General features: G+C 46.8%; 1 protein-coding gene across 3 annotated transcripts in view; it reads right to left on the bottom strand.

The window, feature by feature from the left end:
• Positions 1–26,366, bottom strand: part of Ntrk3 (neurotrophic receptor tyrosine kinase 3) — a 424,455-nt gene that overhangs the window by 105,945 nt on the left and 292,144 nt on the right. For all 3 annotated transcript variants that reach the window (XM_078051196.1, XM_005320115.4, XM_078051195.1), the window contains 2 exons: positions 8,279–8,409; positions 528–700 (listed from right to left, as the gene is read on the bottom strand). In XM_078051196.1, coding sequence (XP_077907322.1) covers positions 528–700; positions 8,279–8,409 — 304 coding nt within the window. The remainder of the gene's footprint in view (positions 1–527; positions 701–8,278; positions 8,410–26,366) is intronic.

Genomic DNA, 26,366 nt, shown 5'->3' with positions numbered 1-26,366 from the left:
GCTACTGTCGTAGACAACACAACTCTAGAATTTACCTGAGGAAAATCTTCCTTTTTTTTTCCAACCGTTTCTGTCTTCTGATGAATTTTTAATCTTGCACCCTCCTATTCATCATCAAGAAGCTTCTGGCAAGAAGGTTTCCAGGAACGCTGCCCAGGACTAGCCTTACTGTGCAAGTGAGATGTGCAAGGCACAAAGGGGACAAGCTATTTGCAGCATTGAGAGAGGGTGGCCCTAGAGTCTTGGAGTTGTAAGTGACCCACTGGACTCTCCTGGGACCCAGGCCAGACTTTTCTTCTCAGCCCACCCTGGAATCAGGAGAAAGAGCTCAGGCTTTTTATCTTAGGGACATAGGCCTTAGGCCAGCTGCTAAGGGGATGATGGAGAAGAATGAAAGGGTGCTTCTCGTTTCCCAACCTCAGACTTAAGAGATCAGTGGGGGGAGTGTGACTTCTGACTCCAGAGACAATCTCGGGGGTTGGGGAGTCTTAGGGTCAGTAAAGAGAAAGACAGCAATCCTCGCATACCTGAGGAACTTGTTCAGGTCTCCATGCTTCATGTACTCAAAGACCATGATGAGGGGGTCCCCATCACCGCACACCCCATAGAACTTGACAATGTGTTCATGTTGCAGGTTGGTGAGCAGCTCGGCCTCCCTCTGGAAATCCTTTCGGGCAGCCAGGGTGGGGTCCTTCAGGGCCTGCAAATAGTACAGCAGCCTTTAGCAACCAGAGGCAGAGAGCTTTTCCCATGGAGAAACCTGGCACCGCACACTGCTGGGTTCCCAATAAAGGAGATTTTAAATGGAATTTAAAGATGAGGATGCTAAATCTTTACTCTGTGAAGTGCAACCCCACCACATTCAGAATTTTGATCCACATTAAAAGAGAGAGAGAGAGAGAGAGAGAGAGAGAGAGAGAGAGAGAAACTCACTTTCTGACATCCACATCCCACGTGCTGGACAGTGATTTTTAAACTGTGTTCAACTCAGAGTCCCTTGGAGTCCTCAGAGGTGAGTGTGAATGACAAGGGAACATGGATGTGAAATGGAAGGCCTGAGAAAGCCCCTGTTTCTAAGGTTTCCTTCAAAGAAATGGTCTCCCTGCTTTAGCTTTGTAAACCAACACACCCAAAGCCTGCCAGAAATCAGGCAGATGATCTAACAGTTTCCTTGACTGTTTGAGTCCTTAGTTTTCAATGGTGATGGGGTTCTCTATTTACCCAGGAGGATGAGCATTTTGACTTCTAAAAGACATTGAGTTCTCCTACCAACAGTTTGGAGCAAGCCCTGAGGTTGGTAAGTAGGGTGACAGCCAAGGAATGGTAATTAACAGACAGCAGCTTTAGAGGCACCCAGGACCAAGTAGAGAATCACAAAGTCCTAGGGCAGGATGAGAAGGTGGACATCTGGTGGCCACCAAGATGCTACAACTCAGCCCTGTGGGGGAGGCAGACCCAGGTGAGAGGGGCAAGTATGGATCAAGCCCTGTCCTGGTCTAGGAAGAGACCCAGGGTGTGAGTTCTTAATGTTGATTTTCTAAGCACCAAAAGGAGACCATGGGACCAAAGCTGAAGACTTCAAGTGCATCAGAGGAACCATGGACAGGGCACCACCACGGGGATGAGCAATGCTGGTCAGGATGGCTAAAGCCTGTGCAGGGGACAGTCCCTCTCCCAGAGGAGCAGTCTGCACAGGCACACTTGCACATTTCCCCATCCTCCCCATGAGGTCAGAGGGCAATGAGGCCAAACATCCACTTCCTTTAACTGACGATGTATGTGTACACATTAGGTGTCTTCCAAACGCTCATGCGTGAGACAGTGCAAGAGGGTTCAGAGGAGAAATGTTTGGGTTGTGAGAGTCTTAACCCAATCAGTGAATTAATCCCCTGATAGGGATTAACTGAGTGGTAACTGAAGGTGGGAGGGAGTGCCTAGAGGAGGTGGGTCCCTAGGGATGTGCCTTTGGGGTAAGTATTTTGTATCTGGCCAATGAAGTCTCTCTGCTTTCTGGTCATGATAGGAGCTGCTCCCTCCAACACACTCTTCCACCATGATGTTCTGCTTCTCCCCGAGCCCTGAGGAAGGGAGCCGTCTGTCTATGGATTGAGACCTCTGAAACCAGAGACCCCAAGTAAACTTGCCTCCTCCACAATTGTTCTGATCAGATCTGTTAGTCACAGCAGCAGCAAAAATGATAATACAGACAGTTTAGTGACCTCAATAGACACAACAAGACGAAATGAGGAAATGAGTGTGGAATTTTCTCACTCTCAGGTAGTGAATGTTGAGACAGACTAGAGACTGCTTTGCATGCTCCCTAGCAGGCATCTGGCCTGTTCTGGTCATTCAGGCACTTTGACCTCCCCAGTAGATTATGCTAGCCCCCCAGCCAGAGACCTTTCTCCTACCCTGCAGACCATTAGTTGAACTCTACAGGCTGCTTTACATTCTAGCACTATAGTAGTATGAATCTATTTTTTTTTAAATTCATATCTATGTATCTACAGGCAGGCCCATCCAACCTCTCAGTCATTGGCACATATCAGAGATGATGACTGTTATCATGAAAATCTACTACCATCTGCTTATTTGTTCATTTGCAGAAACTGAGGCTGAGCCTGTCTAGGAACCAGCCACATGCAAACATCTTACACAACAGAAACTTAAAATGAACACAAGCCACCCACTGGTGAGCTCCATGGTGCCCCACTAGTCAGTAGCAATACTTCCAGGGCCATCAAAGTGGGTGTGGTCTCTTGTCCAGAGATCAAACCCCATCCCAACTTCCATCAGCAGCACCTTGCATCTTTCTTAAAGTCTGAAAGGTTTCTGCAAAAGAATATTTAATTAAATGGTACCACTGCTGACAAAAAAAAAAAAAATGTTAAAAGTTATCTGGCTTCACTTGCCCATTTTACAGGTGAGAAAGCTGAGGCCTAGAACAGGGAAGAGGTTTGCCAAAGATCATGAAACCAACAACTTGGATCTGGAGCCCAAGGTATTTTCCTGCCTAACACATCTGCTTAAATCAGCTGATCAGATAAATTAGGCACTAAACAGGTCCCCCAGGGAATGAAGGGCCCAGGAGTGAAAAGATGTGTTATCATTGGGGAGAGGATAGAAAAAGGCAGAAAGTATGGATGCCTGCAGAGTGGCTTCACCCAGTGCACAGGCCTATAGGGCAGACCAAGGAGAGAAACAAAGTGTGAGGTTCATTCTGCCCACCCATGGTTGATTTTTATCAGTACTAACTCTATGCACTTTCCCTTCTAGCGTTTGCTGCTTGCTCTGAGTGGTTACTTATGAATAAAGGATGAGGCTTCAAGGCCCACCACAAACAGAACAAAGACATTTGCAAGCCAGAGAGTCATGGTGCAGCTCCGGGTTGCAGCCCAGAGCTACATGAGTTGGGGCGTGGACACAGGATGACTAAGAGTGATTTATTTATTTTCATGAAGAAGAAGTCAAAAAAAAAAAAAAAAGGAGCCCAGCATGGGTGGGATGGGAGAATATAAAGATTTATGTGAACGCTGGATTTATGAGAGGGAAAAATAGATCAAATTTGGGGCCAGCCAAATGGCCTCTCTCCATCTCTTTAAATCATTCTCTCCTGCAGTCTGGATGTCAATGGCAGCCATGGGATATTTCCGTTCTCAGCTCTCCAGCAGTACCAGCCAGTGTCTCCCAGGCTGGCACCACACACCGCAGGGCAGATGAGTTTCTCCTCGGAGAGATGGAGCACAAAGCAACCGCTGTCTCTTCCAGTCTTCCGTGCCCTTTTCTCTGCCTTCACACGGGGTTTTCCAGCTGGGGCTTCAAACCTGAAGTTCTTATGTCAAAGTGTGGATATTTCTTAATGTTATGTCAAATTATCAAAATGTGGGGTGTAGCTACAAGTGGGCCCAACCCCCAGGGATAAATGCAACTGAGACAGAGAGATGACGGGAGAATAATGAGGGGAAGAACTGGGCCCCTCTCAGGGAGTCCACATCTAACACTACTATTTCTGGGAAATTGCAAAATGGGTCACTGGTCAGTGGCAAGGGAGAGAACTGGTGTTTATCATCGCCACCAACCACTGATGCAGTGAGAGAGTCTTGCCAAGAGGACCTCGAAGCCAGGGAGGCTCCAGCGAGGCCCTTTGAGCAATATCCAAAAGCAAAGAGAAGAACTGGAGTTTGCCTTCCTTGTCTCCTTCTTTTTCCTCCAAAGTTTGGGGACATTTCTCTTTCTGCTCTTTCCCTCCATGTGCATCAGATCTCAGGAGCACCTGCTGCCCTAGGGGAGGGTTTTAGCTGGGCTGCTCAGCAGCATGGGAGGCAGCAGGCTAGGGGACCAGAGCCCTGGCTGCTCAGTAGCTCCCAGCACCTTCAGAGTCACTTGACATCTTCATCTTGTCCAGCCTAAGGGATCTGCTGCCTTCCATTTTTCTTTTATTTTGTTGGGAGAAGCTATTTGTATGGATACTCGGTTTCAATATTGTTAATGTCCTGAAACCCATTTTATTATACACAGAGGGTTTCGACATATGCACATTCCTCAACATTAAACTCCTCTCTCTCTCTCTCTCTCTCTCTCTCTCTCTCTCTCTCTCTCTCTCTCAAAACCCCTTTTAACTATGATAATTACTTTCCTTTTAGTTCCTCAAAAGCCATTGTCATGTCCCCTTGGTGAGATTTGCACATTTACCAGGGAGGAGGATTGGTAGTTACCACATAAATAGGCATTCCTCTCTTATCTCTTTCTGGCTTAAAACTGGCCATTGGCTTCCATTGGTTTTAGGATAAAATCCAAACTCCTTAACATAGTCTTGGACTCTAAATGCCTGGTCTCCTCATCTCCATCTACCCCTCATTCGTTACACTTCAATATCACTGGCTTTTCTCTATATTTACACTTTCTGTTTTAATGTGCCTCAGACCCTTTGCAATCGCTATTTTGTTGGGAAAAATTCACAAGTACGCTGTATCTTTATGACTGACCAGATTAGCCAGCACCACCCATAACCTCTGCAGAATATATTGACTGGTGCCCATGAGCCCCTTAATGCTCACTGATAATTGAATACTCAGAAAGGTACTTCTCTGCCAGAGAGGAGTTTACCAAGAGTTGGCTATGATTGCCACCAAATTCATCCATGATAGTTAAACCTGTTAAAATAATCATGTGATACAATGAAGAAACCACTTAAATAGGAGTGCAGAGTGGGAAGTTTTTATGGAAGTCTTTGAAAGACCTGATAAAGGTCACTGAGTCAAAGCATTCTTAGGAGGGGAAGGGAAACCTGCTAGATTTTTTAAGAAAATAATACAGATCTGAGATTCTGCCCTCAGCTTGTTTTGCAAATATTTTATATGACTGTTTCAATTTAAAGCAACCAACACTAGAAATCATGAACACCCCAAACAAAAACAAAATAACCCTCCGAACTAAAAGGGAACCAAAAGCTGAAGTTCAGACATATTGAAAGAAACATAATACTTAATCCAAATGACTAAAATTGTCAATAACCAGAACATGAATTTCCTGCAGAGCAGGCTCATAAAGCTTTTTAAACAAGTAAATGCTCCAAGAGAATGAAAAAATAATTATTTTTCAGTAAGAAAGCATGCAGTCAGAACAGGGATATAAAAAATTAACAAAATATTAAGGGCCAATTAGATGTCTTAGAAATAAACTATGTGGTCATTAAGGTTCAAACAAAACCCTCCACAGACAGGAAAAACTCTAGACCAGAAAAAACCACAAGAAGTGTTTATGAATCCGAAGAGTACTGAGGTTCACTCAGGACAGGACACAGAATGACGGAGAAAGAAAATAAGAAAAGCAGAAAGACCCCATTCACCATCTGCAAAGGAAGGGGTTTTCCTGGGTTTGAATGCCCTGTAAGAGCCGTTTGCCAAATGACTATTTAAAAGTGGCATAACCAACTTCAAAACTCTGTGGATCCCATGACACACAGACCCCAACTTAGGATGCTTCAGCTTAAAATGTTTTGACTTCACACTGGTTGAAGGGATATAAATTCAGTAGACACCTTCCTTTTTATTTTGATCATTTCCCTGGCTAGCAACCGGGGTCCAATCTCTCATGGTGCTGGGCAGCAGCAGCAAACCACAGCTCCCAGGCAGCCACAGAATCACAAGGGCAAACAGTACTCTTCAGGGTACTATGTGGCTAAGCTTGGGTGTTCGGTGGGTTCAGTGAATTCAATTTGACTTACGACCTTTTCAACCTTACTGATCAGTTTATCGGAGCACAGCTCCATCATGAGCCAAGAAGCATCTGTATTTTAACATCACACATGCACCACAAGTACAGGCAAATTGTATCTGTCTTATCCTGCTCTCCATTTCTTTCACAGGTATTCATCTTGGCTTCCCAGCAGGCTGCAAACACCTTAAAAACATTTGTTTCCATCAGAGCAACTGCTGGAGAAAAAAAAAAAAAATCTTGCCCTTTGATTTAAAACCATGATTTTGAACAAACCTAATCTTGGGTTATACTTGCAAGTGTTTTCCAGAAGTGCAAAATTACCCTATATCAAGACGGGAACAAACTCAAGAGGAAGGGGCCTGCAAATAGGAGGAAGATCTAAAAAAAAACAGGGAGCAGGCAAGGCCAATTCTCAGGGGCACTCTGGAGGAGATAGGCATGTCCTTCAGGGCTGCTCGCTGGGCGGATCCACTAGGTGGCCAATGGAGTAAAATTCCAGAGTGCTCATTTTCGTGAGGATCCCAGACCCAAGGAGAGAAGGAAACCCCTTTAAAAGGATGGACACAGCCGGGCTGTGGCTGGGGCTCAGTGGCAGAGCGCTTGCCTAGCATGTGTGAGGCACGAGGTTCAATCCTTAGCACCACGTAAAAATAAACAAATAAAATAAAGGCATGCTGTCTATACACAACTACCCCCCTCCATTTTTTTTTTCAAAGGATGCAGACAGAAACACATTATTTGCATTACCTAGTCTGGGTGCTGCCCCTTGATGCCACACTACTCAGGGGAAACTTTCCCAGGGTTCTGGCCATCATTTTATTACCTGCTCAAAGTGCAAAACCGTTCAGTTCATGTACCAGTCAGTCCCCACATGGATGCATGACCACCCAGTGGATTAGTATCATTCTGGACATTAAAAGTGCAAGGGCAGTGCCAATTCTACATTTAGGGACACAGTTAGAAATCTTTCCATATCCCTGGTCCAAGCTGCTGAAAGATACACCAGCTCATCTGACCATCTCATGTCAATGCAGACATACAGAACAAGTTTATGCACAGGATGTATAGCAATAAGAAGCATCAGCCTTTTATGAGGCAAAACTCTCATTCTTTCTTTCTTCCTTTTTTTTCTAGAATACAGAATAGAGGTCAGCAATCTACTTCTGTTTTGTTAAAAAAAAAATTATTGGAAAGCATTTACTCTTCTCGATTAAAGTATTGTTTGTTTATTTATTTGTTTTGGTACTAAGCATTGGTCTAGGGAGAGGCTCCTCCATGGAGTAAGGGTGAAGGAGGGTAGTGGTAGTAGCCAAGCCTCTTCTCCATACCAGGCAGCTCCAACTGCACATCTGCCCAGTGTCTCAGCAGCACAAAGCCCTGTGGTTAATGGACCTAACCAGCAGCTTCCAGGAGCAAGTTACCCACAGTCACCTGCCCCATGGAGTCTAAACATGGACCCTTTGGCAGGAATTTAAGAATTCCTGGGCTGAGGTTATGGCTCAGTGGTAGAGTGCTTGCTAGCATGTGTGAGGCACTGGGTTCGATCCCCTGCACCACATAAAAATAAACAACAACAAAAAATAAAGGTATTGTGTCCATATACAACTAAAATATAAATAAAGAATTCCTGTATATCTGACTGCCCCTCTCCCGATATCTGATACCCTTGAGCAATGGCTCCCCAGGCCTCCTTGAGCAGCCCACCCTTCATCCAGCTTTGCTCTTGAAAAGGTTGAGTGACTTTCCATGTATAGATAATTCATCCTACAGAGCCACTGGGGCGGGAGATCCAGGACCTGCAGAACTAAGTCAGCACCTTTCATCAGCATAACTTGTTCTCCAGGCAAAGCTCCATTGAATTCCACAGCCTTTGACCTCAGAAGCCAAAGGAAGTTGGTTTATGTCCAATAGAAAAGTCACTGCCCCTGCAACACGTTCCCCTGAATACATCTGAGAATCTAGCGCCATCTTCTCTGGTGGAGAATGGGTGAGCCTCTTCCTCTGCCTCCCTGGGCCTCAGCCAGCCCTCTCCCTGGTGCCCACATGCTCCAGAATTTACCTTCACTGCCACCAGCATCTTGTCCTTGGTTGGGCTGAGGTTGTAGCACTCAGCCAGGAAGACCTTCCCAAAGGCTCCCTCGCCCAGTTCTCGCTTCAACACTATGTCCCTTCGCTTGATGTGCTGCACATCTGCAGAGGGGAACAGAGAGGAGGCAGAAAAGTCAGTCTTTGGTGCTTGTCCAGACAACAAGGGATATGGGGCGCTTCCAAGTCCACAGTCGGGAAACCAAACTCTAGCACCCTAATTGAAGCATGGAAACTGGCTTTGCTTTGGGGTTGCAGAGTGTGACTCCAAATTGAATCTCAGCTCTGTCCCTGACTAGCCACTAACTTCTCTAAACACTGCTTTTTCAGTGGAAAACCGCCCACAGTAGTTAGTGCCCAGGAATCTGGTGTTACTTAGCAATAGTTGTTGGAGAGGGGATACAGCAGTCTCTAGTTATCCTGCACGTGGATCCCCCGGGATCTTGTTAAAATGCAGATTCTGATTCAGTAGGTCTAGAAGTCCAACATTCTAGTTGATGACAAAGTACTTTTAGTAGGGTTCAGAATCACATTTGAATCCTAGTTCCATCCCCTTGCAGGTTTTTCTGAGTTGGGAAAAGTTATTTAATCACAGAGCCTCAATTTCCTCAACTGCAATATGAGATTAACAACAATACCTTCCTCAAAGGATAAGAATCCATATAAAGAGCTTGGCCCAATGCCTGGGACAAACTAAATGTATATATGTATGTGCATATATACATGTGTCCACATGCACACTCGCACACACCCATATACTGGTTCTTTTTGTAACAATGGCCACAATGACCCCAGCATAACAGCGCCTGGGTCATGATAGAAACTACTCATGGACAGCTAAAACCATTTCAAAAAACCCTCCTGTTGATCCATCCTTCTCCTGGGAGAGAAAGGACACTGAAATCACAAGCGGCCAATTCAGAGACAGCCCCAGAGTGAGGGCCTGTGCAGAGAGAGGGGTTGCCATTCCCTCTGCTAATTTAGCCACCTAATTTTAATTAGGTTCTCCTGTCTGCCAGGAGAAAGCAGAGCTGTGACCTCAGCCCTCCCACCTCTTTGGAAAGAATGCTACCAAGGAATTGTACAAGCAGTGGGCTGGCGCTGAAAGGAGCCAGCTCGAGATTACTCACTGACCTTTACATTAATTGTTCAACAGGCAGAAGCCCATTAAATACCTGTATTAACATTATGAAGAGCATCGCAGAGCCAGGAAAGAGGATTGTCTCCAATGACCTTGTCGAAAATAAAAGCTGAAGGGGGAGGACCTTGGCAGACTGTCCTCAGGAGTGAGGAGCCTGTGACAGGGACGGAGGGGCATGGCTGGAAGGCTTTGGTTAGTGTCTTGGTGTGTATGGGGATTTCTTTCAGAATAGACTACACAAAACATTGTTTTTCCCTATTAAGGCTCTTGATATCCCACAGTATCCTGGAGGGTCTGCCTTGTGAGGATTTGTGGGAAGAAACCATGGCCCTGATTTCTAAAGCGGCTGCCCCATCCTGCCAAGCTCTGTCTCAGCCTTTACAAGTAGGGGATTAAAAATCGTTTCCCTTCTCCACTCCCTCAGCCTCTGCTTCCCAGTCTCTGAGAAGGGTATTTGGAGACCTTGAGGGGAAAGCTAAAGAGTTCCCCACTAAGAGAAAATTGGAGGTCAGGACCTCTCTTGGGAGGCCATCCGCTCATTGCTGCCTAATGATTCCCAGGTGATTAACAATGACGCACAGGTTCCTGCAAGGGGAATGGAGATGGGACTGGTAAAGGCACTCTTCAGTGCCAAGTCACAGCCTCTAAATGCTCAGGAATTGGTAAGGCCTGGGGAGCTAGAGGCACTTGATTTAAGATCTGGAACCTCCAAAGCTAGTGTACTTTACAGAACACCTTGGATTTCAGATTTCTCATCTGTAAAATGGGTTTGGGGGAATAATACAAGTTCTCCCTCGCTATTCCCTACGAAAGTCTGTAAATGTTTAATTCCTCCAAAATGTAGGTGTTGTAAAACAGTATTTGGATCACAGCTGTTATCAATTTCATGGGAAAATGAAGGCCAAGTCTGGTTCTCACCTGGTGGCTGAGGTGGGCTTGGAATCCAGAGCATAATAAGGATATGAGAGAACATTCATATCACTTAGGGAAGAACCTCCTCTGGCCCAGACCCCACTCTCCCTCTGCATCACAATAGAAGAATGATTCTCAAACTGGAACCTGCCTAGAGAGTTTGTTTAAATAGATTGCTGGGCTTCTCTCCTCCAAGGTCCCAGCTGAGCAGGTCCCAGTCAGGGCCTGAGAATATGCATTTCTAAGTTGTTGATACCACTGGAACAGAACCGTTGGAACAGAACATTTTTGTAAGGTGAGGGAATTAGCCAGTTGAAAAAAAAGCTGTTCACCTTGACTGCTTGAATTTAACCAGTCCCATGCCTACAAAGACATTAAGTTATGCCCCACCTCCAGAAGACCAGGAAGCCCTCCCAGACCCTGGACTTACCCCCTCTTCTCCTCCCCTCCCTAGCTGTGTGGACTAGGCTGAGCCATCTCCTCCCAGAGCCTGAACTGCCCATCAGTGCAACAGAAATCATGCCTCTCTTGTGTTCTAGAAATGTCTCCAGAAAGGGAAAAGCAACATAATGCATTTTTCTGGGTGCCTAAGTCCAACTCTGAGCTGGACGTCCATCCACACTAGTTTCATCAGGGGTTCTCATTCTCAGCTATAATGAGTGTAAAATGAGAATAGAGGCGCTTTACCAAGAGCAGGACTCTGGTTTTCATCTGCAGTGCCTGGGTCGCGTCAAAGAACCCTGCCTCCTCTCCTCCCTCCCTGCACAGCAAGATTCACAGGCCCTGAAAGATTCAGCCAAGCCAAGTGGGAGCCTCATAGAGGGAGTGATTTCCCAACCCTTCCTCAACATCCAGAGAATTGAGAGCCTGGCAACAGCTGCAAACCCCCTGCTGCTGGAGGCAGAGGCTCAGACAGCTGTGGACCTTGAACGTAGCAGGGGGCAGGTGACCACATTTTGGGAAACTTGTCTGCTCTCTGTAAGCACATGAAAAAGGCTGGGGTGGAAGCCTACCCTGGGCCAAAGTATCTTCCCCCAATATGTAAATGAATCATTCTCAGGGGCTCAGTACAAAATGGTGTTGGTTCATTCCAGTTTTCTTCCAAGTATAGGGACTTTGACTTTGAAATCAATACCTGTGCTTGGCCGTGGGTGGGATGGTGAGAGCTGGGAAAGGGCAGACAAAGGAAGAGAAAGAAAAACAGATTCCATTCCACCTTAAATCCTCCTCCGGGAGAGAACTTCTTCCAGGTCATGGGGAGAAGAGGCTCCACAAGGTAACCAGGGAGCTTTGGCAAAGAAAAGCTGGACTGGGGCCAAATGCACAGGGCAAATCACTTGCACGTGGAAAAGCCCATGTACCAACGAGATTCTGGCCTCCAAAACACCAGGGCAGTAACTGCTTTCCTGGAACCCACCAAGGAAGAAGCAGGGCAAAGGGACTGATGGGCACCAAATCGTACAATGTGCTCAAGGCTGGTTCTCCTAATGATCTTGAGAGACAGTGTTAGAGGACCCCTTTCACAGATGAGAAAATGAGGGTAGGATTTAACCTTCCAAATTCACAAAGGTAAAAACTGACCAAGGACTCTCTCTTTTTTCTATGACCAGTTATTTCCTTTACATTAAGCTGCTTCTACTCTGTCCTTCCTGACTTTATAGCCACTCAATTAGACCTATCCACAGATGCCCAAAATTCTACCTTCCACCATCTTCCACTCCTAACCCGCTTTCTCTGACCCGGCTCATCTCGGGACTGTATTACTGCATCTTCCCAAGGGAAAGGCCAGCCACTCCCCCCCTGGAGGCCACTCACAGCACACGAGGCTCTGGGGAGAAGGGAATGGATGCTCGGCCAGGCTCCAGGGAACGGCTGGAGTGAACCACTTTGTTTCTGACGTCCACACATCTATTTGGGTCCCTGCCACGCTTATTTTTAGCTCACACGGTGCTTCTCAGAGCTGCCTCTGGTGAAGCCATCTGACCCTCATGCCGAAAAGTGATGGATTTTCCTGGGAGGAGAGGGCATCAATCTCTTTTTACTGCCTGGTTGGCTGGCCCAGCAAGTCTGGGTCACAAGGCTCAGACATCGGGATGCAGGAAGGGGAGGAGGAGAGAGGAGAGACAGCCCAGGCCGTGGGAAGACCTCCCAATCTCCACTAAGGAAGGCGCTGTTGGAGAGAATAAGGAGTTGGTGTATAATGGGAAGGGATCTTTAAGAAATGAAAAGGGTTCCTGAGACCTTTTGCCCCGGCTCTTCCTGAATTCTTTTTTGCAAGAGAGCCACTAACTGAGTTCCACCAAAGGAAGCCACCTGTAGATCCTCTCCTTCCCACAGGACCACTGGTTCATCGGACACAAATACAGTGTGAGGATTTCTGCATTGTGGTTTCAGCTCCAAGAATTCTTCCTCTGTAGTGGGGACCAAGATAACTATTCCATATGTGTGGGATTCACTTCTGGGAGGTCTTCCAGACCTTGCAGCAAGCTTGACCTAAAGCAAAAGATCTTATCCTGCAAGTCACTGGGCACCTCTGTACAGAAGACCACAGAACCCTAGGAGGCCAGTGGGCAGACAAGGGTTGTACCTCACCCTGCCTGTGCTCACTGGGGCTGCCAGGAGGCTGCATCCTGGGGTTGGGGGCTGAGGGAGACTTTCCTACAGCATCTGCTGAGACATGCATAGGTACCCTGGATAGTTTGTGTGATACAGCTGGATACAGAGGTGACTACTGTCAATTGCATCTCTGTTCTGGGGGGAAGGGAGGCAGGAAAGACAGTCGTAAACTGCTCAGCCTTGCTGACCATGGATGAAAGGGAACAAAACCCCACATAATATGGAACTGCTGAAAGAGTGAGGATTTGGAGAGTGGGAAGACCAGGTCTGTATTGAAATCCTGATCTTGTCTCTTACTCTTTGTGTCCTACACTCTCCAAGCCTCTAGTTCCTTATCTGTAAAATGGAAACATAGATATTGATTTAGCAGCACCGCACCGTTAAGAGGGCTGATTTAAAGCTTTTGGATAACAGGGATGATCAGAAATATCTGTAATATAGCTGATATCTAGCAAATATGATTCCTTCCCTTTTTGTAAGACTTTCATTTTAAGAATGAAAATCAACCTATCTGCAAACAAAACAGCAGCTTGGAAAGAAACTTAGGAAAGATGGTGGTTTCTCTCTGGAAATAAAATGGCCTGTGGCTGCTCAGGGGTGAGGCAGCAAAGGACTCAAGGTCACCAGCAGTCTGCCCAAGCCCTCCACCATGATGTCTGACCTGCGGCTGCTGCAGAGTCCAAAATAGTTTGTGGGAGGAGGTTGGTCAGACAATGGAATGAAGACATCACGATGTAGAGACAGCCACCTACTCAAGACTGCTATTGATCAGTAGAGAAAAACCAGATTTCCCAGGGTCGATGGTTATAAATAAGGGTGATCCTGACTCTGCTATGTCAAGCTGCAAACTCGAATCCCCCCAAAGCTAGCACTGTTTCTCAGACAAGAATGCTTTTACTGGGGTTCATTTGCCACCTTGGTGCTTTGGCTGATATTATCTTCCCTGGGGGGTGGGGGGTTGGTCATGCAAGTGTGCAGAGCTGAGAGGCTACTCCCTGAAGATTGGGGTCTGAGAAGCCCACAGACAGCCCCACCCCAGTGCAACCCTAAGGACTGGCCACTATTGGGTACTTCTGGCCATTTTAATACCTAAGTTCCCAACTGACTCCTGGGTTCATCCCTGAGACTGATCAAATCTTTCCCTCACAGACTCTACCTCACTCCATGCATGTATCTTTTAGTTTATTTTTATCTCTTGTACCATTCTTAATAATAAAAATAACTGCCATTGACTGAGCACTTCCCCTGAGCCAGGTGCCAGGCTAAGCATGTGACATGTAGCATCTCACACATCTTTACAATATTCTGAAATATGTGTTGCTACTGGCTCTACAGACGAGGAAGCGAAGCTCATGGTGATGAAGTAATTTGTCCAAGATTCCCCAGCTACCAGAGGTGACCCATCAGACTCTAAAATCTAGTAGAGTAGTCCCCACAGGGGACACATTTCCAGACTCCCAGAGGGTGCCTGAAATTATAGATAGTTCCAATCCCTGTTACACTGTGTTTTCCCTGTATATGCATGCCTATGATACAGTTTAATTTATAAATTAGGCATAGTACGATTAACATTAATCACTAACATTAATCATCAAGATTAGTGATTAACAACTATCACCAATAATAAAACTTAACAATTATAATGCAATACAGTAATGAAAAATTATGTGAATGTGGTCTCTCTTCAGAGTCAAGACAAATATTAATATTTTTGGACGCAGTTGGCCATCGGTTAATGAAACTCCAGAAAGAAAAGGTATGGGTGGAGGGTCTTGTGTTGCAACTCTTCCTCCAAAACGAGGCTCTGTGCTCTGAACTGGTACCAGTATTTCGTGGAAACTAGTAGCTTCTATAATGGCCTCGTGAAACCTGTTCTTACCACTCTTGGTGGCCACCGCCTGAGCCCAATGAGACAAGCCAGGATGTCTTTTGGAGATCAAGACCCCCACTGCTTCACAGAAGAGCAGAGGGTGGTGAGTCCTGAGGGTGACTGTCATAAAGGACGAGGGAGATTCTTGGCAGGAGAGTGGGGAGGAGGGAACAGGGAGAGGAAGGGAGGATCTCTGAGAAGCGTGTGTTTTCTTTGCACTAACCAGACCCTAGGGTCTCAGGCTGCCAAAAAGGCTCAGAAGAAAAGATTAATTCAATACCACACATTTAATTACACATGAAATGGAATGTCTTTAAATGGAAAAGAATAACATTCTCAAGAGCTCCGACTGTGGGTTTTTGAAGTGGCAGGAGGGAGAAAGAAGGCCAGCTCTAAATCTTTTCATGAGAAAGGACACCACCGAGAGGGCAGGACCCCTGCCTTCCCTAGTGGCAGGAATTTCTGCCTGCCATCACAGACCAGTCCTCGCCCCTTCTCTTGGCCCCACTGTCTGTGTCTCCCCTCATGCCTATAAGTGGTGGGCAACTTCCCCTGCAGCATTGTGTGACAGTGTGACCTGGTGAGTGTGTCCCCTAGCTGGCTGCAGACCCTTCATAATGGCAGCCAACCCTGCCAGTTCTCAAGGACAGAGGATCAGAGCATGGCTGGACCATTGAAATAGCCACTCTTGCAGAGTGATCTCTGGATGATGTACACACTTGGAACAAAGGAGGATCTTGGGTCCATGACAAGGACCTTTCTAGAACATACTTCGAAGGCTGGAGAGCGAATAGAGGAACTCTGTAGAACTTTTCTTGGAAGTCTAGAATATAAAACTGACTAGCCAAATGGGGTAACGATAGCATGGAGATGGACTCCAGGTTGAATGAACACCAGCACTGTCCACCACTGCTGCCACCATGGGGTGACGTTGGCTCAGGAATGCTTATCTGAGAACCCAGATCTTTCTGCTGATCTACCCCATGCTCCATCCCAAAGTCTCCTGGACCAGGGCCCCACCCACATCTTTTTAGGGTCAGATGTCTTTGCAAAAGAGGCCCTGAAAAGTGCTGGTCACTGCTCTAGACAAAGGGTCAATGTCATGTGTTACTCAAGGTCATCCACTGAGCCTAGCACAGGACCTCATACATAGTAAATACTCACTAAATGTTTGATTAATGAAAGAACAAATTACAACTCCCTCTGAAGCACTGCTAGAGTTAGGAAGGAGAACACTACAAAGAGCAAGGAACGAGGGAAGCTGGGGGAGTGGTGAAAAGAAAGGAAAGATGAGTGAGAACAGGAAAGGGTCCAGCAACTCCCAACAGCCGGAGTTATTTATGTCCTGGCTCCAAGACTGGCCTGAAGAATCAAGATCCTATTGAACCAGGACGTCATGAGGCCCACATCCTAACCCTCAGTCTCCGGCACCCCAGGCTTCTAAACAAAGTGCCTCTGTGCTCTGCATCTGCTGTGGCTCGGCTCGGTGAACACCGGGTCCCACTCCAGGGCACGTGTGTACCCCAAGGCTAGAGGTAGCAGTCTAGGACTCAGAGACATCGTGTTCCCAGCAAGACAAATGCATAAATAAGACACCCTGCTGTTTCTGGAAGCAGCGAAGAAAGAGGATCACAAGAGGACTGTCTGTTCTGGGGTCATTTCCAGCTCACGTTTCCTGACACAAGAAGTCCAGCGTGTGAGGCTGAGGTTCAGATGTGTCCCTGTTCCCAGGTGCTACCCCTGCGAGCTCCACCGCTGAGAGCTCAGACATCGGTGGACATGGTGGGCCCCTGACATCCCTCCCTCACCACACCACACCTATCCTTTCCTACCCACTTCCTCCGTCTCCATGTCGCCATGGCCCTTCCTGTGGCAACAAGACCTCTGGCTCTCATTAAACGTTGATTGCTTGAGCCAAGAGGAAAGAGCAAAAGAACTCCCCAAGGAAAGCCATCTGGAATTGAGAAGTTAGGTGCTGAAAGATGAATCTCAGGCTCCGGCTGGGAATCTGTCCCTCTCGAAACTTGCCCAGCTCCCAACTTCCTCCCCCTCTTCTGGCCTGGATGTTTTCTTTCCAACTCCATGGTGACAAACCCTCACCCAGAATGCCCATATAAGGGATGCATTCTACCTCTTTCCGTCTTTCTGGAGGTCCTTCTGCCCCAGCAGCTGCCCAGGGATGCTGCCTTGGCTTCTAACCCCCAGCATCTAACTCATCTCTTCAGTGATATTTTGCTCTCATCAGCAATCAGAGAGCATAATGCATTCAAGGTTGCTCCTCCCAACTCCCAAGCTCTAGGGGGAGACTCAGCTCCTGGGTACCTAAAGCCATGAGATGAGCTTCACACAGGAAGTCAGGGTTCGGGAAGTAGGTTTCTACTTCCTGAGGACCACAGGGTGAATGAGAGAAGACAGACCAGAGCACCACAATGGCCCATTCATGGGACATGCCAATGACCTTGGTGATCCAGCTATCCTGGATCCAGTGGAAAATGGAGCCACTTCAGATAGGAAGGGAAGGAAAGGGCGCCCTGAGACCCATGGAGTCAGAAGCAACAATATATTCAAATACACAAAAAAGAAGAAATGACAGGAATGGACTTGTAGCAAAACACCAGTATGACAGAGAGGGAAGCAAGGATGAATCTGTCTTTGGGATGAGGCAGAGCAGAGTAAAATTCACTCCTGACAGCACATCCTGGGAGGTAGTCTTTGATGATTCACTAAACCAGTCTCAAGTGTTGATGTTTCAATGGGTGAAATTAAGAAAACATCCATCTCATTGAATTGTCATGAGGAATCAGTGAGATTATATGTGGACGGTGATGCATTTGAAGTGTGTTGAATGAACTAATGGCCATAAAGGTTCCTGCAGAAAGAGCCAGTTCCTTCCTTCCACCTGCCCTCCACTCAGACCCTCAATCATCTTTCCTGATCACTTCATCTCTATGAGCCTCAATTCCCTTACCAGCAAAAAAGAAATAATAATAATAATAATAATAATATACTCACTGCACGGAGTTGTGATGTCTTTAAAGGAGATACCATGAGATATCAAAGGAGATACCATACTCTCTGCTTAGTGGCAGAGAGTACCCAGTAGATGCTAAAAGATTTTACCTATGGTGCCAATGCCATTAGGGCAGTCTTTAGATGATTATTGGAGAAATCTGATAACTTGGCCCAAATTTCCAGACCTCTTCCTCATAAATTCCCCCATAGAAATGCATGGAATGGGTCTAACAGATACACAGGCTGCTCATTCACTATCCTCTGAGTGACTAGCAAGTTGGTTCCTGTGCATCTTTGCCTACAGCACTCACCCCTTTGGGGACCCTTTCCCCACTTCCACAATTAGAATCAACCCATTCCCTAAACTGGCCTTAATCCCTTTTACTCCCTAAAACCTTCTTTTGATCATTTTTCTTCTTGAAAAGACTTTTTCCTCTCTTCAGAATGTCTATTCCCTAACACAAAATTAGGTGTCCTGGGGCCACCTCTGTCTACTCTGCTGTCTCCTACATAAACTCAGCTCACGGGCTGGCCAGAGAAACAAGCTCAAGACATCCTTGCTACCTAACTATAGAGAGTTAATGGCATCAGCAAAGACCAGTATTAGATTTTTATGAGATGTAATTTAGTTATATTGGAGGCATAGGATTCCAGTTCATTTGTGGGCACGGGCCAGGTCCTTAAATATCCCATATCCGCCAGTTTCCAGGGGAAAAGAGAAGTTGCTAGGCTGAAATCTGTTCACTCTTGTTCTTTCTCCCAGCAATAAATTTAATGATAGGGAAGATTTTACTTTACAAGTGAACTCTAGAAAGTGAACAGAATACCCAGTAAGGTCAGAAGACATTCTTAGAGACACCCCCATTTTTTCTTTTCTTTCCTTCTTTTCTTTTTTTTGGGTGTGTGTGTGTGTGTGTGTGTGTGTGTGTGTGTGTGTGTGGTACTAGAGGTTGAACCTGGGGTATGCTCCACCTCTGAGTCACATCCCCAGTCCTTTTTGTTTGTTCATTTACTTGTTTACTTATTTTTTATTGCTTAGGGCCTTATTTAATTGTTGAGGCTGACCTCAAACTGGTGATCCTCCTGTTTTAGCCTCCAGAGTCACTGGGATAACAAGTGTGCATCACCACACCTGACTTGGAGGCCTACTGTAAGGCTCATCTGCCATAGATATGTTGGGACATGCTGGGACTCACTAAGTCGCTGGCCTTAAGGAATAGCAGCCATAGGCAGGCTTAGTCATGTCTGCTTGCAATTGATAAGGAGCTGTAAGGGGCACTAGCCATAGGCACACTTAACAATGACTGGTTACAATCAATAGGGAGCACAGCTCCATGGACATGCACAAAGAACATGCCCTGTTGCAATTACATCATCTCATGGCCACTGATGGGGACAGCACGGACATTGACTTTCACTGGGAGTAACCAATCACTAATGTGCACCCCAACTTGGAACTATATTTAAATTGCTTGTCCTGCCACATCAACAGGCTGCTCCGAGGATATCGGTGAAACTGGCTGCCTTGCTGTCTGTCCCCAGATCGACTCCACCATTCCCTGACGTCCAGCTGTTGGCTGGAGAGAACCACTAGACAACAACAACAATGTCTGCCCTTCGGCTAAGAGAAGTCGCGTGGCATCAGGTAATTTGGGGTTCGTGGTTGCCTTCTGATTGTGAATGCTTGTAGTGTTAATTAGTGTGCATTAAATGCTAGTTAGGGTGCTCCAACTGTTTGCATTAATTGTTTCAGTTTGATGATTGGTGTGATCAAATACACGCTCACATGAAAGACAATCCACCTCCGAGTAATTATTAACAATGCCACTTGCTACACCTTTCTTTAGGAAAGTTTAACTTTGGCTTGGCTTGAAGTCGAAGGGCAGGGCTTGGACATCAAAGGGAAAATGATACTGTGGTTTAGCAGGGAAGAGAGGGATCAGGGAGGTGGGGAAGGAAGGGGTAAAAAAGAGGAAGGCAAGGAGAAGAGAGGTGGGTGGGGGGAGGCACAGAATCCTTCAAAATCTGAAATCTAATGCTTAACCCTTAGGCTCTTTCGTCAAGGAACCCATCTTTCCTCTTAGAGAAATACTTAAGATCTGTGTGCAGTTGTGACCTTCTAAGCCATAGGTCTGCCCCCCTTGAAAGGGCACTTGCCCTCAGAGTAGGGGGAGACCCCTTCGGGCAGCTCTGGTCCCCCCAGAGCAGAGGTTCAGCCTTCCCACAGTTGTGCGGAGGGCTGGTAACACCCCTCACCTGCTGATCCCCACAGTCTCCCTGCCCAGGAGCTGAAAGCTCCCTTGCCCTCCTACCTCAGCTCAGCCCCCCGCAGGCTTTCTTTTCAGCCCGAATGGCACAAAACACTCTTTGCCATGGGGGTTCACCCTGTGCACACTCTTTATTTCCAGCCGTGTCTCCCTCCACCTGATCTCAGTGTTTGGACCTTCCTTCTACCCCTCCAGGGTCTGGAAGCCCCTGAAGAGCCCTCTTCCACAGACTACAGAGGCAGTCTGTCTGTCTGGGAGCCCAGAGAGTCAGGGGCTGTGTCCCTTCCAAGGGGGATGTTCCTGCTGGCAGCTTCCAGCCCTGGAACTAAGGCTTCAGCTGGACGCTTCATCCTCTCCATCCCTCTCTAAGCCTCCTGCTCTGGTCCTCACTCTCTTCAGCCAAGCATCTGACGGGGAACAAGGTCAGAGGCCAGAGCCTGTGGGTCTCAGCAGCTCAGTCCTCCGCGTGGGCAGCCTGAGCTCAGAGCAGCCAGCAGATTCGTTCCGCACGGCCTCCGCGATCCTGGATCCGCGCTTCCCCTTGTTGAAGCCCACTCCTTCTGCCAGGTGTTTTCCCACCACATCCTCTGAGCTGATTTCCAAGAGTTCCCCCACACCAGATGTTAAATATACTGGCCGATGAGCTTTTCTGGCCCGTCTCCTGAACCTCCCCCTACCCTACAATTCTTTTTTTTTTTTTAAGTCAGAACCAGTAGAATTCTGGGTGCTTCCACCTGAGGCCTGGATTCCCTATCCCCCAGCTTGGCTTCTCATATTCGGTCTAATGAGGGTCTCCAAACTTTAGGTTTGCTGTCTCTCAGGCACCTGGCTAAAGTCACCAGCAAAAACTTAAATGTGGCATGATGCTTTGAACAAGAAGATAATTCCTTACAGTTTTCTTGGTGCCAGAAGAAACAGAGTGCGTGTCGACAAGTTTGGGCTTTGAAGGACACCGATATCATTTTTTCTTACCAGTCCTTTAGAAGATTCCAGAAATTGAAAGTCAAGAGGTTTGGGGGGGGGTGCTAACGGTCAGTAGAAAATTGGGAGCAGAAGAAGTCTGCTTGGAACTCCACCAGATCTGTGCTGCTGACAAATGGCTCTCTGCTGCAATGAGATGGACACTCTGGGGTAGGTCCCATTTACCAGGGTGGAAATCCCTGGGGACTTTTCCTGTCTCATTTCTCAGATGAGATGGTTGCTCCATGTGACAAACGCCTGCACATCTTTGTACGACTGTGACCACCTTCCACATAGACCATCTTGTCTCCCCTACTCTTCCTAAACTCCTCGTCCACCTGCCCTTCTCCAGGTGGGTTACTGGCCTCCATTGCTGGCCAGCATTTTACTGCTTTCTCCAAGAGCTCTGCTTCTCTGCCAGACCTTCTCAGTGTGTGTGTGTGTGTGTGTGTGTGTGTGTGTGTGTGTGTGTGGTCCCTGTCTCTGATACAGACCTTCATTGAAGTTCCCAGGCAGGTTTGAACAGCTTCTTAACCTCCACCAGGCAGTGCTCAGGTAGGGCCCCTAGCCTAGGCTGCTGTCCCTCTGCTGCCAGCGCTCTAAGGGGCCAGCTGCTGGCCAGAACTCCCTCTGCACAGTCCCCTCAATCCCTAGATTGCAAGGAGGCCAGCCAAGGCCTTTGCCACACTTTGTACCCTATAAGCTGGCTTATTGCCTCTGGGTTTCCTCTCTGGGAACTTCCCATTTTCTTATTTTCAGCAGCGAAACGACAAAAATGGAAGGATCAAACATGTCCCAGCTCCTCCTGCAAAAGTTTCTTGTGTCAATGACATGGGGATCTCCTCCTGCATAACTTTTGCAGGTCTGTGAGATTGGGATCCCTTATGATTTAGACACTAGGTCCCCCACCCCCCATTTCTCACTGTGAAACAATGAAAGAAAGTTTAGAGGTGAATGATTGGGTTATAAAAGGTTTAACCTAATCAATGCATCGATTAATTAATCCCCATAGGGATTAGCTGGGTGGTAGCTGTGGGCAGCTAGGGTGAGGCTGGAGGAGGTGGGTCCCTGGGGGCATGCCTTCAGGGTTGATATTTTGTCCTTGTTGAGCAGAGTGCTCTCTCTGCTAGTCCTGAGCCACTTTTTCTCCATCACATTCCTCTGCCATTATGTTCTGCCTCACCTTGAGCCTAGAAGAAGGGAGACAGCTGTCTGTGGACTGAGAGCTGTGAAACCAGGAGCCTCCAAATAAACTTCTCCCCTAATTGTACTTGTCAGATCTTCCGGTCACAGCAGTGAATAAGCTGACTAAAACAGGACCAGCATATGTGAATCTCCAGTTACTCCCGGTCATGACTTAGGCAGAATGATTTAGGAAATCTGAGTTATAAAATCAGGAAGGAATTAAATATTTGGATGGAAGACCATTCAGAGGGAAAAAAACATGTTATCTCCAACAGAGCAAAAACCGCTTGATGGATGTCTTGCTGAAATGGAGAGATGCTCCAGCCCTGCAGTACGAAGTTTCTAGCAGGCCAAGGGGTTGGGAAACGGGATTTGTTGCACAGTACCTGTGGTTACTAATTTAAGATGTGTGAAAAGCCATGTCATCTCCTCACCTGGTGTGCCATATACACTACTTTAGTTTAGTGAACATTAGAAACAGAACAACAAATAAAACTGCGGGGTATGGTTGTACATACCTGTAATCTCAGCCATTTTGGAGGCTGAGACAGGAGGATTACAAGTTCAAGGTCAGCCTCAGCAATCTAGCAACACCTTGACTCAAAATAAAAGAATTAAAAGGACTGAGGGGTAACCAGGTGTCATGGTGCATGCCTGCAATCCCAGTGGCTCAGATGGCTGAGGCAGGAGGATCGAGAGTTCAAAGCCAGCCTCCTAGAGGAGGAAGGACCTTTGAAGTTAAAGCCAGCAAAAAGCGAGGTGCTAAGCAACTCAGTGAGACTCTGTCTCTAAATAAAATGTAAAATAGGGCTGAGGATGTGGCTCAGTGGTTGAGTGCCCCTGGGTTCATTATCCAGTACTCCCCCCGGCCCCCCGCAAGAAAAGGACTGGGGTGGAGTTCACTGGCAGAACACACCTGGGTTCAATCCTTAATATTAAGTAAGTAAATAAATAAATCCATGTATAAGAACATCTGTAACTTCACTGAGAGCCACAATAGCCACGGTGTTCTCAAGGAGTATTTTTTTTTTAATAAGTCCTTTAATTTCTCATAAACAATTCTTTGGCCACAAGCTTCCCAGGAGTGATAGGGAGAAGTAGGAACTGCTAGACAGTGGTTTTTTGTTTTTTGTTTTTTAGTTCTGTTGGGATGGTAAGTGTAGAGGCTAGAGAGGTGCTACTTATGTCATAAGGTCTTAGGCATACCCAGCTCTGCCCCAAACTAGCAGTGTGACACTCGACATGTTACTTAACCTCTCTGAGAGGACATCTTGTTTGGTAAGTGCAATATATGGCCAACATTTGTAAGCAAATGACATAATGTTAGTCTGTAAATCTCTCAGCGCAGTTCAGATAACTAAAATTTATTTCTACTCCCTTACACAGACTACTCAATTTGGGCTGCCTCAAAAATGCTTGCTCACTTCACACCCATGGACAGATGCAGAGACAAGCATAATTTCAAAGGTCCTCCCTCCTCTAAGAACACACCTACGCCTCCCGCCCACCTGAGGCTGGAATTTGTCTGCAAAGCCTCTGTCTGCCAGATTCAGCTACAGAGAACTCTGAATGCCCCAGGCCATGGCGATCCAGCAGGGCCCTCTGCTTGGCTTGCAGAGGCAGTTTCTTATCAGGTACATACTACAAAGGGTTAGGAGATCCAGGGACAGAGCAAGGCTCTGGGAAACTGGAGGGAACAGATGATAAACTGCCCCAGCAGGTGAGTGTCACATGGAGCCACTTTTTTGAGTGCCTTTGACATTAGCATATGGAACCTTAGGAGTGGCTGAACAATGGTGTTTTGGCAAGTGAGTGACTGTGTCCAGCTAAGTAGGGCAGGAGAAGAGCTTGAGAATGTCCACCACCCAAGGAGGTTTGACAGAACACTTCTCCAAACCTGCCTGCTGTACACAGCCACTGGTTCCAGCCCAGCCCCTGGAGTGGTGGCACTGGACAGGAAAGAGGCTAGTTCAACAAAACTGATCATTTTTGACGGTGATGGAAACTGAGGTGCCAACATGGACTTGCTGATGAACCATGTATTCATTTAATTCATAATGAATTCAATCAATATGCATGAAAGTTACAGGAACAGGGCTCCATGCAGGGGACCCCGCAGGGAACCAGAGACTCTCCTGGTCCTCCCACTGGTCTAGAGGAAAGACCAGGTCATCTGGCAATTCCAATGCACTATGAGAAGCCCCTTGGTGGGGTAAAGAGCAGACCCCCAGGGCGGCTGGAAGGGCTCTTATGTACTCTCCTGGAACCTCATTTACTCTATGTGTGTAAGTGTGAAAATATGTGTTAAAAAATGACTTAAACAAAACAGTCAGAGGAAAGGTGTTCTAGTTTAATCATCCCCTCAACAATAGCAATGAAAATGCCTCATCAGTATGCTGAAGGCATCCCAGGTTCTTGGAAATTAATGTTGCTGTGCTTTGGTTGGGGGTGGGCGGTTGTTTAGAGGAGAGCTACCCCGGGAAGTCCACCTTGTGCAACTCACCTCTCCTCACATCTCCAGCCGGTGTGGCTAGGAATCTCCCGTAGCTGGCGCAGAGTGGTGAGCTCACTTGCCTCCTTACCTGACCTGCTGAGTTCCAAGAGTTCCAGCCAATGCCACTCAACACAGACCGTGTGTTATGGATGTAAAATGTCCCCCCAAAGCTCACATGAGAGACAATATGAGGGTTCAGAGGAGAAAAGATTGGATTGTGACAGCCCTAACCTAATCAATGAATTCATCACCTGATAGGGATTACCTGGGTGGTTACTGAAGGCAGGCAGGGTGTGGCTGGGGGAGGTGGGCATTGGGGGGGCATGGCTTTGGGGTATATATATTTTGTATCTAGTGAGTGGAGACTCTTTCTCCCTCCCCCTTCCTGATCATCATGTGGGTTGCTTCCCACCACCATGATGTTCTACCTCACTTGAGCCTGCTGTCTAAGGACTGAGACCTCTGAAAATGTGAGACCCCAAATAAACTCTTCCTCCTCTACAATTGTGCTGGTCAGGTCTTTTAGTCACAGCAGTGAGAAAGCTAAATAAAACACCCTGGAACCGGACTGCTGAGGATCAAATATAGCTTACACCAACCATTTTGCTCTGAGATCTCAGAAAACTTACTTATGTTCCCTGGTTCTCAATGTCCTTATTTGTAAAATGGCATAATACTGGTAGAGTCCACCTAAGCTCCTCATAGAATTGTTTTGAATATACATGTGTTAGGCTATATAAATGCTTAGAAATAACAAGTGGGAAGCCTCAAGTCTCGGCCATTATCATCATGGCTATTGTCTTAATATCGTCAGCATCAAAAAGCTCATCATCATGATGATCACAGTCACTAGAGGGACCCTGGTAGCATCTTCCCTGGGAGAGACTGTGTGGCATCTTTAGGTGGGTTGACTTGACTTAACTCTAGACTCCACTGCCATTGGCTGTGTTACCTTTTAAAGCCTCAGTCTTCCCACCTGTACAATGGACTAATGAAGAATTCCTATACCATGGTATTTTTGTAGGATTAAGTGAGTCGCTCTATAGAAAAGAGCTGGTGCAATACCTAGAGGAAAGTCAGCTCTCAGTAATGGTAGTAGCTGCACTACTTTATTAACACCCAGGAAGAAAAGTTCTTTATATCTAATCCAACTTCAGCCACTTCTGCCCTTTAAGGAGGGATGACAATTGTTCATGTAATTGAGAAATAAGTCTTCTTACTGTTCCCTAGCCTTGCAACGACCGTGAAAGAAGTCAGGATCTTTCTCCTAGGTCTTGGTGCTCCTGGAAGTGGACCTGGAAGTAGATGGGCCACTGTTTAGCACAGCACATTAATTAGCCTGCGTGAATGCACAAGTAGGCGCAGTGCTGAGTAAGAAAAGAACTCAATGGCTCTGACCATTGAAGTGTGGGGACTGCATTTCCCTGGGGAGGAGTGAGTGAAGAGAGCCCAGGAGATTTAGAAGTAACGAGCAGAGCCTGGAGACATGGGATGGCACGTTGGTGGGGTGGCTGGAGGACTCTAAGAACAAAAACATCAAATGCTCAACGTTTGGTCCTTGGTGTTGCTGCAACATAAACTCCCCACGTATCACTAACGCTAAAG

Source organism: Ictidomys tridecemlineatus, chromosome 5, assembly GCF_052094955.1.
Source record: "Ictidomys tridecemlineatus isolate mIctTri1 chromosome 5, mIctTri1.hap1, whole genome shotgun sequence".
NCBI classification, from domain to species: Eukaryota; Metazoa; Chordata; class Mammalia; order Rodentia; family Sciuridae; genus Ictidomys; species Ictidomys tridecemlineatus.
This window is presented reverse-complemented; position numbering and strand designations above follow the sequence as displayed.